The following is a 17419-nucleotide window of genomic DNA, read 5'->3' on the forward strand; positions in this document are numbered from 1 at the left end:
CTGAGTGGAGAGAGCATCATGCTAACATAGAACCGCTACTATAGGAGGCTCACCACAGGGGCCAAATGCCAGAACACTTGTGCTCCACTGAACTCATCAATAAAATCATCAATTCCCTTCACAGAAAGAAAAATGGTAATGGTTGATAAATGAACATTACGGTGTGTTACACTATCCCAGGGAGTTGTTTTCACCAGCCAGTCTTCCTGTCAAAGATCTCACGATTTGTCTTTCCTCGTTTGATCTTTTTCGACTTCTGGAGCAACTTAATGAGTGTGAAGGTGGATAGGATGCCAAGAACACTTTTGCTGTTACCAGCATGAGGGTGTGAACAACGTCAATTTGTTACGCTGGAACAGGATGGATGCTACTTGATGCAAAACGGGTGTGCACCCCAATCTGTAAACAGAAAAATGGGAGTGAGGAAGAAGGCGACTTTAACTCTATCCAATGATTTGCACACTGAGCCGGTTTGTACACTGAAATGTAATACTCTAACACCATTTGCCGTTGTGAAACAGTAAAATGATCAGTACTGTGCCGTGCTGGAATGCAGAGATACTGTGTATCATGTGAGGTGTCTTTACCACCACAGCGTATCTTTATATTCATCCGTGTTTGTTTTCTTTTAGTGTTTAAAGTTGTGTAGCGGTAAAAGCAGAACTCAGCAAGCGGAAATGTCACTAGAACCACTAATTAGACATAGGTATTTATTTAGATTAAGCCTACCTAGGTACCACATTCACATCCAAACACTCATCTTCTGAAATATGCAATGACAGTTACAGGTTGTTCAACTTCCAACCATAGTTTTGCTTTTAAACAACAGGCAAAACAATAATTTGAATAAATGTAACTAATTTACCAAGCAGAATGGCTAATCAGAATGTATTCAGCGTGCTGAGACAAGCATGTTGGTGGGAAGATGTGTGAGTTTGATGAGGCAGTCTCATGCTGAGCTCTCCACTCTATCCCATTTGCCCAATGCAGCCTAACAGCATCAGCCAAAAACCACAACTCTAACTGCAGCAAAAAGCCTTTACCTCAAAATATACAAATACTGTACCAGCCAACGGCCAATAATTGTTTTGTATTCTACATCCATTGTAAACATGGTACCACTACACTACTTCACTAATGGGTCACTATTCACAGAATACAACTCAGCTATTGAGTACTGATTAAATCTGGGGAATGTGAGGAACTGTTGAAATTGAACCATTGACTATTGTTGTTGACCTGTTCTAGCCTCTGCAACAGTGGAGGACTTCCAAATCCGTCCCCATGCCTTGTTTGTCCACTCCTACCGGGCCCCTGCCTTCTGTGACCACTGTGGAGAGATGCTGTGGGGCCTGGTGAGACAGGGCCTCAAGTGTGAAGGTAGGTACTGTACAGTAGGAGCCAAGGACTGCATCTCGAATGGCACCCTATTTCTTATATAGTGCCAGAGCTCTGGTCAAAAGTAGTGCACTTTGTCGTGTAATAGAGTACAATTTGGGATGCAACCCTGGGCCCATTTGAACACATTTCTTTAAGTTCCAGCCCCTCCGACACTGTTAAGGAACTCTGTAAGAGAGAATTAGGGTACGTGAGATACAGGCCACCCAGGTGTACTCTAGTCTGAAGAGGTCTCCTCAGGGTTCATGGTGAGCAGCAATGCCCCTGCTTGAGAACAATGTGTCTTCTGTCAGGCTGAAGTGGTAGTTGGAAAGGAGTTGGATAGGTAGTGCATGGAGTGGATGGAAGCAGACACAATAGCCTAGCATGTATAAAAGTTAGCAAGTACTTCTGTCTGACTGGAATGGTGGCCAGCTCATGAAGGAAACTCTCTCAAAGTTTCAACAATCCATGAATGACTTGGTCCATCAGATGATTCCTACTTAGTTCCACAAAGACAGTCTCTCACCAGTTTGATGCAAGTATAAAAATGACCACATTACACGTGAACTCACCTTTGCTCTGAATACCGTCTGTTTTTCGCCGAAGGTTGTGGTCTGAACTATCACAAGCGCTGTGCGTTTAAAATCCCAAATAACTGCAGTGGTATCCACAAACGGAGGTTGTCCAATGTCTCTCTGACCGGCTTGACCACCCTGACCACCACACGGTCCAATGAGCCTTCGCCTTTCACCTCCGACGAGGCCTTACTGGTGAGTTTACCCCTGGTTACTGTGGGTCATCAGGAAGAGCCACTCACACATGCCCAAGCTCACACGGGCACGACAGCTGACACACACACACACACCACAACTTGTTACTACATGCCCTATGCATTCCCAACCTCCCAATGACAAATTGTTGGATTACAATGAGAGTCATGTTCCTACTATAAAGGACTTGATGTGATTCTGCAAGGCCTGTTGCTTGTGTTCGTGATGAATTCTTTACTCAAGCAGCAGTCAGTCATGTGTGTGAATATCTGTTAGGTTTAACTATGAATTCTCTCCTCCCTGTGTGTGTCCCTGTCCTCTCCTCGCTGCATGCTCAGTCTTCTGTCAACTCCGGCATGGAGGTAGGTACCCCAATAGCCTGTCCCCATTTACTCCTGTATTAAACCCAGCCATCACCTACTGCAGTGTGAATATGCCTATTCTCACCAGAAGCACTCTTTCTCTGTTTTTCCCTAAAGTGTCATATGCCCAAATAAGACAAAGAAGACAAAGAAAGGGGATTGAATTATATAATTGTAGTTTACGTAGTTGTTGCTTGTCATCTGTTACCTCCATGCCTACCATTTGCCTTGACCTGCTACCCTCCGCAGCAGAAGGCACAGTCAGACATCTTTCCCGGCAGAGAGAGAAGGTCCTCTTCCTACACCGGCCGGCCCATAGAGTTAGACAAAATCCTCCTGTCCAAAGTCAAGGTGCCTCATACGTTTGTCGTCCACTCCTACACACGCCCCACCGTCTGCCAACACTGCAAGAAGTTACTCAAGGGTCTGTTCCGTCAAGGCCTGCAATGCAAAGGTACAGTAGGACCTGGAGAGAGAGACTTGAGATCATGAGAGGTTGACTGGTGGTGGAGGAGGTGGTGATGCTGTAACAGTGTGTGACTCACTTGTGGGCTTTTACCAGCTCAATAGTTTCAGGTGGTATTATTTTGGGATATGTCGAGACTTGGTTGTCACAGAGTTGGCAAAGCTCACAGATTTTCAGATGTTTCTCCCTCAAGCTTTATTTGTGACATCTTGAATAACTATTATGGTCTGATTTTTAGATAGCCCTGTAACTGTATAATTACATGGTAATCACAAATGCAGCAACAGTGTTGATACTACCGTAGAGATGCCATAATTCACAGATACTCTGTACTGTAATTCTATGGTTACTACAGTGTAGACAAGCAGTCATGTTGCTTTCATTTATTTTGCTGCCGAAAACATTTGTCCCTGAAATGATGGCTGGGATTTTTTTATTTTTTTTTAGCAGCCGTTGTTGGTGTATGTGTAGAGCTGTACTGTATATATATATACGACAGAACAGGGTGTAATAGTATCATATGAGAGACGGTTCATGAGGTACTCTAGCTGACAGATAACATGTTGTTTTTAGTCACAGTGCTATTATACAGGTTTCATGTGGATGTGCCAGCTATCTCTCTCTTTCCTTTATCTCTTTCCCTCCCCTCTTGCACACTCTCTCTCTCTCTCTCACACACACATTCTCTCACACTCTCTCTGTTTCTCTCTCACGGTTACAGATTGCAAATTCAACTGTCATAAACGATGTGCGCCCAAAGTGCCAAACAACTGCCTTGGAGAAGTGTCTCAAAATGGAGGCAAGTCTCACTTTAGATAGTCATTATTTTGCTTTAAGTGTGGCAGATCTTTCCAACTAAGTGGTGGTCCATCTCATACATTTTTAACAGAAATGTCACAGGATTGAGATGTTTTTCTTTCAATTCTGCAGCATTTACTTCAGTTGTCAGAGACTGTAGAAAGTCAATCAAATAGAATACCAGTTCAATTCTTGGAAGTACCAGAATGTTCCTTGTAAATATTGATGTTTCCACTTGCTCCTCCTCCTCCAGAACTACTGAGCCCAGGGGCGGAGTCTGATTTGGTGATGGGGCAGGGTTGTGACGACCACGACAGTGACAGGAACAGTGGTCTCATGGATGACATGGAGAAGGCCGTGGTGACTGACACTGGCCTGCTGGAGGCTGGCCATGGGGAAATGGGAGAGCTCCACGACCCAGAGGACGACTCCAACAGGGCTATAAGGTGATTGACTGGACCTAGGACTAGGATTAGGCCAGAGGGACACCCCAATGGTCATAGTTCCTCGTACAATATCTACTCTAGCATACTGCTTAGAATGAAGCAATGTATTGGGAATTAGTATGTTGGTATGGGCGTTGGAAAGTACCTTACTCTCAGGAGTGGTAGGACAATCATCTATCCTCAACCACAACTCTAACCCTAGCTTCAACCACATCCCGGTTCAACCCTAGCCTCAACCACAACTCTAACCCTAGCTTCAACCACATCCCGGTTCAACCCTAGTCTCAACCACAACTCTAACCCTAGCTTCATGTCCACATCCCGGTTCAACCCTGGCCTCAACCACAATTTTACCCCTTGCTTCATGTCTACATCCCGGTTCAACCCTAACCCTTGTTTCATGTCCACATCCCGGTTCTATACTTACCTTAGCTTCATGTCCACACCACGGCGTAACCATAACCATAGCCATAACCAATGTTCCCTCTAAACTGCGCACAGTAGCCCCGTGCACGATCAGAAGAGATGTCAGTCCGCAGAGAGAAGCACGAGATGGAAGTTCACTCAACTTTTTAGAGCAGTGGTAACCAACCGGTCGTTCGCGATCGACTGGTCGATCTCCAAACATTTCTGTAAAAAAGCCAACTATAAAGCCTTTAAAAAAGAATTGTCTCGGGCTGTCAGTGGTAGGTGCACCCAATTCAGCTGCCCTACGCACCGGGTAGGCGGGCCCGGAGAGCAAATCAAGTGCACTATAGGCCTACCGCTGGCCAATCAGATGGTTCAGATTACCGTGTCTGCAGTAATTTAGCAGGCATAAAAGAAAGCTACAGAAAAGTTGATACTATGAGATTTCAAAATATTTAAAATCATGAATAGAGACTGTCAATGAATACAGAAAAGAGCTGCTGTTTTTATGACTGAGTTCATGTTTAAGTTCTTACTCAGCCATGTCAACACTGTATTCAACACTTTTATAAACCATAAAATGTGTGTTCTTCCTATTTCCACTCAGTGCTACAACAATCAGTAATGAATGAGTAGGAAAGTATCGATAGGTTTGCATTGTTATTATAAATGGATTGGGTCTTTTTTAATATTGAGGAATATTTCACTTTCACTTTTCATAGGAGTAACAACATGAATTTGTACATGAGGCAGAAATAATGAGGTGCAACTCGAATTTCACCATCAGCTGGAAGACACTGACATTTTTGGTCAGTGTCAGTGGAAGGAAGGGAGAGCGGAGGGATGTTGAGAGACGGACCCTCAGTCTGCTCCTCTCTCCCTCCACTGAGACTGATCATCAGATGCAAGCACCATCAGCCCAGTAAAATAAAAAGCGAATTATTTACATTTTCACTCAAACCGCTGTGCCTCAAGTATTTTGACTCAGAAAATGATCTTGACTCTTTACTGTGATAATTGTGATCGAATCAACACAATATTAGCCACTTTCAATGCAACATACTGAAACAAAACAAACAATGCAAGAGATTTTGTTGTAGGCAGAACGCATCAGAGTAGGATTTTAGTGCATTGACATACATGACTACATTAGCACTGAGATGCGGTACCTTAGACCGCTGTGCCACTCGGAAGCCCAAGTTCCCCTTTAACCCCAAGCTCTCGAGTGTTAAGTAGCCAATAGTCAGAGGGTAACATCATTTGATTCTCTGTAATAATGGGAATAAAAATGCATTTTATTTTGTAAAGCGGTTTCTTGCATCAAACAACACAACATATTCAGTCACCTCTTTGTGTGAAGGACAAGTGGATGAACAGTTTAATGTCAAACCCTGCATGTTTCTTTCAATGTAAGCCTACATTGAACACCACACATTGGCTGCTACTGTAGGCTGAATGACAGAACAGCCATTTCAATGTTAAAATGTTGTCACGCTGGTATAAAGGATTTGGAGACAGGCGCAGGGATACACAATAGGGGTTTTTAATACTCCCAAAACAAACACGTATACAAAAACACTGGGCTGTACCCAAACAAAAGAGCGAGGGTAAACCTCGTTGAACGACATGGGACGTAATACACAATATATAAAGCACGCAGCATAACAGCTACACCAACACATAGGTACTCACACAACCAACGGACATGGAAAGAATAACCGACAAAGACAGGGAACAGAGGGCACATATATAACATTCTAATCAGGGGAAATGGGAACCAGGTGTGTAATCAGACAAGACAGTCCGTGGTTGATGATAATGGAACCAGGTGTGTGAAATCAGACAAGACAGTCCGGGGTTGATGATAATGAATCCCGTTCAGTGAAGCCTAGAATGCCGGTGACATAGACCTCCGGAACTGGTGAACAGAATGAGCAGCAGTACCGGGGGGATCTGTGACAAATGTTATGTGATGCATTTTCTCCATTGTTTTTTTTATGGCAGGCCACTCTGGTAGGCCTACATTATGATCAAATAGCCACGGTAGCCTACTTGGCCGCTGATAAAACTGTAACTTAAAGCGGATACAGCCTCAGTGTTCACAGTAAACACACAGTTTGTGCTCATCAGACCTGAAATTTGCTCATTGCCGAAATAATTAGAGGGAACATTGGCCATAACCCTACCTGAGTCCTAATGTTAAGAAAAGCATTCACACCGCCAGAGTTTTATGTTTGACTCCCTTCATTCCAAAGCCCATCTACTAGCAACAACATCCCGCTGATGCGAGTGGTCCAGTCAGTCAAACACACCAAGAGGAAAAGCAGTAATGTCATGAAGGAAGGTTGGCTAGTGCACTTCACCAGTAAAGACACTCTGGTAAGTCTGATTGTCTTAATGTATTTTTGTCACATCAACTAATCAATCTTATGTAGAGTGGCAAAATTCCAGGATTTCTGTAAAAACAGAATTTGCGGGAAATTACTGGAATTTTGCAACACTAATCTGACAACATTTTATAGACTTGATCATCTTTTCTGTGCTGTTTTTCTTTAATGTCTTGTATGTTTTGTGTATGTGTATTTTGTGATTGTCCGATTTAATTTTCCCGTTGTTGGAATGATAGACTTTACTTGTTACAGGGTTATTAAGACAGTATTATTACTGTGAGCCAACACTGTAGTACTTGTTACAGGGTTATTAAGACAGTGTTATTACGGTGAGCCAACACTGTGGTACTTGTTACAGGGTTATTAAGACAGTGTTATTACTGTGAGCTAACACTGTGGTACTTGTTACAGGGTTATTAATACAGTGTTATTACTGTGAGTCAACACTGTGGTACTTGTTACAGGGTTATTAAAAAGTATTAGTACTGTGAGCCAACGCTGTGGTACTTGTTACAGACGCGTTTCATAAAGTATTGGTCGGTACCCAAAGTGGGTTGCGGACGTGTTAAGGGTGGGCGACGTAAATGTATAATTATTTAATTAATTGCTGGAATTTATTTGGCCAAGTGCAACTGCGCTCTCGGTTCAGTGCGCTCTCTGCTTAGCAGCGGTGTCTGCTCAGTTTGGCAGCTGCGCGAGTGGGAGAGGTAGAGGGAGATGCCCGTGTGCCTCGCGGTTTACCGGATATTTTTCCTGCAGTTTTGTTGAAGATCACTCCGCGACCCACACGCTGCAGTGCTGTCGTTCAAGCCACTGACTTGTTATTCCCACTCGCCATCACTCACCGCTGTCACGAAATGGACTCATACTAGCCACAAGTTCTGACTGAGCTCAATCGTCATGAAACGCAAATACAGTGACTACTTTTTGTCTCTTTCATACAAACTTTGAGAAATAACGAGGAACGCCCACAATGTGTTTTGTGTGGGGAAGTGCAAACACTCACACAGTTCTGGGATGCTCATCTGCAGCAGGAAGCAGTCTCCTGCCTGACTGAGAAAGCAGTAGATGTTCTGATCCAGTTTGGCACCACATACCTATGCAAGTCAGGGTTCTCAAGTACAGAAACAGTGTCAATGCTGAGCATGACCTCAGTGTTGCACTATCAAAAACTGAGCCCAGAGTAGACCTGCTTGTTGAAAACTTCAACCAGCCACACACCTCTCATTAGGATTGTGTGTTTTCTGGTCTACATCTGTGTGATGTGATCAATCAGTTTATTCCAGTTCAGAATTTTAAAAATGTGTTTTAACAGCAACAGTTCCAACCTAGACTTTCTATCAACAATAATTTATACAGTAAGATGTACAGTAGGCCACAATTTTTCCATCTGTGCTGTTACTTAGGGATGCACGATCAAAAAGCCTGTGTGTGTGTGTGTTCTGTTATACATCTGTGGGATGTGATCAATCTGTTGATTCCAGTTCAGAATGAAATGATTTATTGTATTTTAACAGAAACAGTTTCAACCTAGACAGGTATGTATGAGTGTTTTTAATGATGAAAAATAAACATGAAAAGATATTTATGGGTATTTCATTGTTATTTGTTTTTGTCTATATTGCTTTTTTTTTTAGGCATAAAGGCAATGAAATGTACCGATATTTACGTATAGTTGCATATTTTCCTAAGCTTGGGTCCCAGGAAATCACAGAATTTCAAATTTGGGTCCCTTGGCTAAAAAAGTTTAAGAACCCCTATGTTACAGGGTTATTAAGATTACTGTGAGCCAATATTGTGGTACTTGTTAGAGGGTTATTATGACAGTGTTATTACTGTGAGCCAAAACTGTTACTGTTACAGGGTTAGTAAGACAGTGTTATTACTGTGAGCCAACACTGTGGTACTTGTTACAGGGTTATTAAGACAGTGTTATTACTGTGAGCCAACACTGTGGTACTTGTTATAGGGTTATTAAGACAGTGTTATTACTGTGAGCTAACACTGTTACTTGTTATAGGGTTATTAAGACAGTGTTATTACTGTGAGCCAACACTGTGGTACTTGTTACAGGGTTATTCACAAGACAGTATTTGTACTGTGAGCCAACACTGTGTTACTGTAAGTCTATAGAGTACTGCACAGTATGTGCCAACCAACAGCCCATGTTTAATACATGCTCCATTAGTGTGTGTGATTGTTTGATAAATAATGACCAGCAAAGTGTCAAATTCAGTTGTAGTACAAGAACATGGGCACCTCTCCAATCTGTTGTTCAATCTCCCAGGTGATTTTGTTGATACAAAGTTTCGACCATTTGGTCTTCACCATTTGGTCTTCACCAGGCATCATGAGTTTACCTCTAGCACCTGCAAAAAAAGTTCCTCCAATCTGCTATGGGCACTGACCTACGGCATAATAGATGCATAGTAGATGGTGAACCCCCAGAGATGGAACACACCATGAGCATATGGAATGTTGTCCCAGTCTGTGACAGCGGTAGTTAACAACGCTCTCGATCTGTTTCCACTACAGAGGAAAAGACACTACTGGAGACTGGACAGCAAATGCATCACGCTTTTCCAGAATGACACAGGAAGCAAATACTACAAGGTTGGAAATCAACTGTTTTGAAATCGATCAATTGAAATTGTATGTTGTATAGATTATTATGGGTGAGGAGTGAGTGAAATTCAAGAACTGAAGTTTATGCAAACAAATGTACTGTCATTTAGGGTATGAATAAGACAAGGTTAACAAGCGCATGCAGTTTTATTCTGGGATAGATTAAAGCAGAATGAATTGACTAGATTCTGGGATAGATTAAAGCTAATTGAAATGATAAGCAGATAAGCAGGTTGTGATCACTTTGTCATATAAACATCGATGGAGAATTGATTTACGGTATAATGTCATTTGTAGTGGCAAGAAATAGGCAGCCTGGACCCAACACATTGATCAGATTGAAATATAAGTACTCTAACCACTACTGTTAATTAAGTCAATCAGTCACATTTATTTCAAAACGCCCTTTTTACAACCGCTGTTGTCACGAAGCTCTTTACAGTAACTTGACCTCGACCTCAAACAGCAAGGAGCAATACTACCTCTGCTGTGTGGCAGGAAATTCCATTGTCAGAGGTGTTGTCTCTGGGCCCAGCCAAGACCTTCAACCTGCTGTCTGAGGGCTCCAACGCCCACTGCTTTGAGATCGCTACAGCCAGTCTGGTCTACTACGTAGGGGAGAACCTGGCGAGGCCCGAGGGCCCAGGGAGCATGTCGGCCCACGGCAGTATGCTGGTCAGTGGGGTCGGGCCGGACGTCGCCCGTATGTGGGAGATCGCCATCCAGCACGCCCTCATGCCCGCCATCTCAAAAGGACTGTCGCACGGGTCACGCCACGGTGGCCACAGTATGTATAAGCAGAATGAATTGACTAGATTCTGGGATAGATTAAAGCTAATAGAAATGAATGGATTTGAATGGAAGCAACCGTGTCTTACTCAGCACTGGGGTTGCAAAATTCTGGTAACTTTCTCAAGTAAAGCTGGATTTCCGCAAAGACTGGGAATTTTTGGGAAAGTTCCCAGAATTTGGCAAACCTACTCAGCACTAGGGAGGAACACTCAAGGTTATAGTATGGAATACTCTTAAAGATATGATTAACACCTCTTACACCAACAGATGATGTTTCCATCAGCATTTCAGTGTCCAACTGCCAGATTCAAGAGAACGTGGTAAGTAGGATTTGGTCTTACGTTATTTGAACGAGCCTTTGGATTTATTTACATTTTCACTCCGATTTAGTGTGTATAATATTGCAGTAATGGAAGGTACATTTATAGTCACATTGGCTCCACATCTAGTTTATGTCTGCTCCTCGTGCATAGTTAGATTTCTGAGTTGAGATCATCCCCTAAGTAGCTCAAATGGTGATTATTTTGATTACCCACTCAGCGAAGCAGTTGCCATAGCTACTGTCAATAATTAGTCACAGTACCACTGGTTATAATTGTATTTCTGGGAAAGTATTCCAGACGTGTATGGGATTAGTGGATATTAAGTTGCCAGATGAGAAGAGATAAAAGTGATTGTAGACAAGTATTTCTGACAGTATACACTTGAAGCTTTCATTTAAACCATTGACTGCATTTTTACACCTACAGGATATCAGCTCAGTGTATCAGATATTCCCGGATGAAGTCCTAGGATCGGGGCAATTTGGGATTGTTTATGGAGGTGATGCATTTGTACCACCTTGTCACACCGATAACCTGTAAAAAATAAAATAAAAATGAGGAACACATCCTTGATATCAATTCTCTCCTCATCTTATCCTAGCAACATATTTGCATGACCAAGGAGGTGTGTATTGTATTGAGTCATACATATAGTGCATTGCTATTAATCAGATTAAATATCATCTTTTTTTAAAGTATTTGAGATAATCATTAATTATAAGAAGTCACACCTGTATAAACATGTAACTTGACTTTGATTCCTCCATAATATAATGTCTCCATACCACAGGAAAGCACCGAAAAACTGGCCGGGATGTAGCAATTAAGATCATTGACAAGTTACGCTTCCCCACCAAGCAGGAGAGCCAGCTACGCAATGAGGTCGCCATCCTTCAGGTAAACACACATCGGCATGCATGGACCAGTGTGCTCCTATGAAACATTTTTATTAGAAACATTACTATTTTTATCAGATGTTGCCAGACACACGTTATGTGGAGCACATGACAAAACAACACCTAAAGACAAAAATAGAGCGAGGCTCTTGATATTTTGTCAGTACGTAGATAATGTAAATAATGAGGTAGTTATCATGCCGTCACAGTGGGTGTTTGGAGAACTTGTCAAGCTCTCGGCCTGCTGCCATTAAATGCTTCCTGTGTTTCCTTACTAGAACCTGCATCACCCTGGGGTAGTGAACCTGGAGTGCATGTTTGAGACGCCGGAGCGCGTCTTCGTCGTCATGGAGAAGCTCCATGGAGACATGCTGGAGATGATCCTGTCCAGTGAGAAGGGGAGGCTGCCTGAACGCATCACCAAATTCTTTGTCTCACAGGTAAGCCTGGCTGACAAGCGTTGTTGCTTGCAGACAATGGACAGTCGTGCAGTAGCAGTGACACATGCTGTATACAAACACAGTCAGTGAAATGCGGCAGGTAGCCTAGCAGTTAAGAGCGTTGGGCAAATAACTGAAAGGTCGCTGATTCTAATCCCAGAGCAGACTGTGAAAAATCCATTGACGTGCCCTTGAGCAAGGCACTTAACCACAATTGCTCCTGTAAATTGCTCTGGATAAATGACTATAATGTATGTGGCTTACAGGAATGCTTAATGTATTTTTCTGATGATAATGTGTGTTTAATCATGTGTTGTTGCACATTTAATTATGACATGTAATGTATATATTTTTATTCATGTTTTGTGGTATATAATTGCAAATTACCAGATTATATTTTTTCTTTTTTATAATCCCTTATAATAAAAAAAATAACAAGCCAAATAAATAATTTAGTTTCACCTCATATTTTAGATTCTTCAGGCTCTTCATCATCTCCACTTTAAGAACATCGTCCACTGTGACCTCAAACCAGAGAACGTCTTGCTGGCGTCCTCTGACGCTTTTCCACAAGTAAGAAAACCTCCAGCTCAGCCTCCAAACAAGCCAAAACAGAAACATCAATTTCACAGACATAAACAGACGTAATCTCTCCTCTAAAATAAAGTGGCTGATTATGGCTACTGCACGCTCAGTGCCTCTACAGTGTTCTATCCTCTTGATTTTAATGATACACTTTCAATGATGGTCCCCTTCTCTTCATAGACCTATACTGTACTGTATCCTCCCTGCCAGGCGGAAATGGACTCTGAGTCACTGCCCTTTAGGAATTTCCAGGCATCTGATGGGTATTAAAAAATATATGACATTTGTGTTATTTACAGCAAATATTTTCTGAAAAGGAAGGAGTCAGTTCTTGTATATCTGTTGTTCATTTCCCAAAATATGCTCTGCCAACATCACTGGCATCATCACACTGCTAAGAACTGCCATCTTGTGCAGTCTTGCCGAAGTCACTGTTTTGGTAACCTTCTGATGACATTCTGTAGCAACAGTAAATCGAATGTAGACCATATCATGTCCATGTTAAACAGACAGTGATAATTTGCCTTTTGCGTAAACCTTGCCAGCTGATCATTATAATGTCTGGAACAAACTGTAGGTGGATCAAATGCAGGATGTTATGAATTAGCTTTCTCCAACACAAGTCTAAGTTTGGCTAGACAACTAGAGTACTGTTCCTCTCGTGTGGAACCCTGGATTACCACTGTGTTTGAGTGAACACTGTGGCAGCGTAAGATTGACTAGCGGGAGGTTGTGTTGTAGTCCACCTTCAAACATGGCCGTGTCTCAAACTACACCTTATTCCATATAGAGTGGGGACACACCTCATTTGAGGCGCAACTTATCTGTGTCTCAGGTGAAGTTGTGCGACTTTGGCTTTGCCCGCATCATTGGAGAGAAGTCTTTCCGTCGGTCAGTGGTGGGCACTCCGGCCTACCTGGCCCCTGAGGTCCTAAGGAACAAAGGCTACAACCGCTCCCTGGACATGTGGTCTGTGGGGGTCATCATCTACGTCAGCCTCAGTGGTACCTTCCCATTCAACGAGGACGAGGACATTCACGACCAGATCCAGAACGCTGACTTCATGTACCCACCCAACCCCTGGAAGAAGGTGTCCCAGGAAGGTGGGTGTCTGTCGAGCAGCAATGACTCATGCATTACTGTGATAACTGCATTACTGTAAACTAACATTTTATATAGTTGTACGAGAGAGAGAGAAAGAGAGAGATTCTTTGACTTTTTGTCTTTTCTTTAATGAAACATTCTCATTTCATTAAAACCTCACCCCCCAAAAACAAAAATATCTCCTGTACTGTATACCATACTCACCTCCACACTGTTTATCATTTTATAGAATTCAAATTCCACCCTAAGGCACGCAGAGACCATCCCATTAAATAATAGTAAATGGTCTGTTATCCCTCCACCTTTGACCCTGTTCCTCCTTGTTAGCCAAATAGCCAACTTTGCCAGAGCAAACAGAAAATTCAACAAAACACATTTGGCCTTCTCTGAATACCTGTATCTCATTATAAACATCGCAACAGTAAAGCCCACCCCTAAACATCTCACACAGATATTAATGGCATTAACCTGGCTCACACAGAAAACGCATTAATCACAGTTTCACTCATAACACAGAAAGGACACCCCTGTCCAACTCCCGGTTCAACCCGTGCCAACCAGCTGTTAATGGCCAGGGCTCCATGTAGAACCCTCCACTGGAGGTCCCCTGACCTCTTTGGTACTGGGGGTTTATAGAGCCCCCTCCATCTAAAACACACCATACTCTCCACCCCACATACCACCTGCCACTGATGTGCCTTCACTCCTGTTAGGCTGCTAATGTTCCTTACCTTAATGCAGAGGTTGTAGAGGACTTTATCTCCCACCCCATCAAATTCCCCCAGGCTCGGAGTGTTAAAATCTAACAGGTCCTCCAGACCGCCTTGCCAGTCCCCAGTCACCTGCAGTGCCGGAAACATTGGTGGCCCTCCCCTTTGGCTGCTCAAACACCCCCCTTACCAGCTCAGACAGTGCCTCCTGGACCTCCTCCAGGAATCTCTCCAGCAGCCTAAGATACTTTATTCTTGTTTGTTGTGCTAGGACTTCCGGGGTTTTCCACCCCTCCTCTCACAGCTGTTGCAGGTCACCCAGTAAACCCGCTGCCTTATCAGTTGCCTCTGCAGGGTGGCCGACTGAACCGATCTCAAAGGGATGGCTGGGTTGTGGAAGATATACCATAGAAAATAAAAAAGAGAGAGAGTGTGTGTGAGGGAGAAAGAGAGAGAGAGTGTGTGTGTGTGTGAGAGAGATAGTGTGTGTGTGAGAGAGATAGTGTGTGTGTGTGAGAGATAGTGGGTGTGAAAGTGGGTGTGAAAGTGTGTGTGTGTGTGTGTGTGTGTGTGTGTGTGTGTGTGTGTGTGTGTGTGTGTGTGTGTGTGTGTGTGTGTGTGTGTGTGTGTGTGTGTGTGTGTGTGTGTGTGTGTGTGTGTGTGTGTGTGTGTGTGTGTGTGTGAGAGAGAGAATACATTCTTGTTGCTGCCTATTCATGTGCATAATGCCAAGCGATCCCTGGTACTATAGAGGAGGGCCTCAAGGTCAAGAATCCCAACTGGGGCTCAGAGAGCTATGACCCCTGAAATAATCTTAACATGATGTTTGCTTTGCTCATTAGCCCTTACATGGCTCTGAAAGGGGCCTGCGCTAAATCCTCCAGGTTTCCCACCATGAGTTATCCTCTGACAGCCTGCTTTGTTGTTCTAGCAATTGACCTCATTAATAACTTGCTGCAAGTCAAGATGAGGAAGCGCTACAGCGTGGACAAGTCTCTCAGCCATCCGTGGTTACAGGTAAACCTTACTCTGAACTAAACTAGACATTTAACAGACATTATTACAGATTTGGAAACAAGTCTCTAAGCCATCCGTGGCTACAGGTAAGCTACCGCTCATCTCTAAATGAGAGATTTAAAAGACAATGTAGAAAATAAAAAAGGTACTGTATATATCACCAAGGAGTAAGAAGAGTTAATACATTTGGACAAGTCTCTTAGCAAGTGGTTACACGTATGCCCTACAGGAAGAGAGATGTGAGAAAGGAGTTTGTCCTCCAACAGCTGCAAAAAGTCGCATTTAAAACCCAATTGACACAATCACATGAAAACAATTGATGCCGTAGGCTAATGCTAACTACTGTGCCCCTCTGCTAATGATGTCCTTCTCAGGACTACCAAATGTGGCTGGATCTGCGCAGCCTAGAGTGGAAGATGCACCAGCGCTACATCACGCACGAGAGCGATGACACCCGCTGGGAACGCCACGCCGAACAGCACGGCCTGACGTACCCTGCCCACCTGGTCAACCCGCACGCCGACGTCAGCGAGGGGGTGGAGTCGGAGGAGGCGGACACCATGACGGCCCTCAGCATCAGGGTCAATAGTGTAAACGCTGGGCTGCTGCCCCATTAAGAGTCAGCATGCTGCAGTACTGTACACTGCTGCTACCGCCCCCTTAAGAGCCTGCTCACTCCCTCCACAACACACCACAGCACAACGGACTGACTGACCCCTCCACTCCCAGCCAGGAACTAGGAGCTCGAAACCCTGCCTTTAAACTAACTGCCTAATGAACAAAGATTCTCATTTCCAATAGTCTGTATATCAGTCAACCAGGTGTATTGCCTTACTGCTTAATGTAAGTGAATCTAATGACAAATACTTTAATACTCTGGGTATGAGGGATCATCCAGGTGTACTGCATGTTAAGTCAACAGCAGCAACCAATCACTTCAAAAAAGCATTTTTCGTGACTTTGCTTCTTGAATGTCCAATATCTTGAAAACTTAACTGCTGACATCCAAAACATTTTGGGACTAGTTTTTGAGTGGATTTCCACTTGAAGTCAACAGCAGAAACCAACCCCCCCCCCCCCCCCCCCCCCCCCCCTCCTCCAAAAAAGCCTAATGATTTAGTCTAAACTAAAACTAAATTATGTGATTGGGTGCAACCCAACGAGAGAGCTCAGGACAAACCTGTGCTACTCAGTGAGAATGGATATTATTATTATTACTACTATTACTAGTAGTATTACTAAAGTATGATGAAAATTCACAGAAAACCAGTAAAGCTGGATGGTGGAAAGACAAAGACCGAGGGGGGTGATACCCCAATGTAGGCTGGATGTGTGTGGAGGCAGAATGCCGAGGCCTGGACACAGAGAAACAGTGAAGGTAGAATACCTGTAAGCATCTGACCTCGTCAACAGCTAGCTGCTTTTCTAGTCTAGTGTTGAAACTGTTCATGATGTGATGCTGAATGTTGAATCGTATGTGGCTACTGTACAGTATGCTTGTGCTCTTTGCGCAATTGCAACCAGCCTTTAAAGCATTATTGCCTGCAGGGAAGACATAATTTTCTCTGGCTACATATTTAAATAAAGATGTTTCAAAGCAGATATTTAAGTGTTTACTAACTCAGTTTTTTTTTTATTATTTGTGAGTTTGCTTTAGTATACACCCTTATTCATCGCCTAATGCCTTATATTCTGCCCTACATTTTTAGGATACTGGGCACGAGTTTTTAAGAACATTGTTAACAAATTGCACGTTATTTTAAACTTGTCACCCGTACTCACGCTGCATCTTCATCCGTAGTTTAGGGGGACTGCACACACACACACACACTCACACTCAAACTGGAAAGGGAAAGTAAAGCTAAAGGTGAGACAAAACCATATGTACATTATCTGAATGGCGCTGA

General features: G+C 43.2%; 1 protein-coding gene across 2 annotated transcripts in view; it reads left to right on the forward strand.

The window, feature by feature from the left end:
* The window catches only part of prkd1 (protein kinase D1), a 56325-nt gene extending 39211 nt beyond the window's left edge, over positions 1-17114 (forward strand). The window contains exons 3-19 of one of the 2 annotated variants that reach the window (XM_031828716.1): positions 1249-1380; positions 1987-2150; positions 2489-2512; positions 2765-2966; positions 3700-3777; positions 4030-4222; positions 6886-7009; positions 9556-9633; positions 10144-10432; positions 10705-10757; positions 11187-11259; positions 11551-11657; positions 11935-12096; positions 12571-12669; positions 13517-13784; positions 15427-15512; positions 15887-17114. In XM_031828716.1, coding sequence (XP_031684576.1) covers positions 1249-1380; positions 1987-2150; positions 2489-2512; positions 2765-2966; positions 3700-3777; positions 4030-4222; positions 6886-7009; positions 9556-9633; positions 10144-10432; positions 10705-10757; positions 11187-11259; positions 11551-11657; positions 11935-12096; positions 12571-12669; positions 13517-13784; positions 15427-15512; positions 15887-16129 — 2375 coding nt within the window. In that variant the 3' untranslated portion in view covers positions 16130-17114. Of the gene's footprint in view, positions 1-1248; positions 1381-1986; positions 2151-2488; positions 2513-2761; positions 2967-3699; positions 3778-4029; positions 4223-6885; positions 7010-9555; positions 9634-10143; positions 10433-10704; positions 10758-11186; positions 11260-11550; positions 11658-11934; positions 12097-12570; positions 12670-13516; positions 13785-15426; positions 15513-15886 lie in introns of both variants that reach the window. The other variant, XM_020487770.2, reaches the window with a different exon arrangement.
* Positions 17115-17419: the final 305 nt, after the last annotated feature.

Source organism: Oncorhynchus kisutch, linkage group LG7 (genome assembly GCF_002021735.2).
Source record: "Oncorhynchus kisutch isolate 150728-3 linkage group LG7, Okis_V2, whole genome shotgun sequence".
Taxonomy (NCBI): Eukaryota; Metazoa; Chordata; class Actinopteri; order Salmoniformes; family Salmonidae; genus Oncorhynchus; species Oncorhynchus kisutch.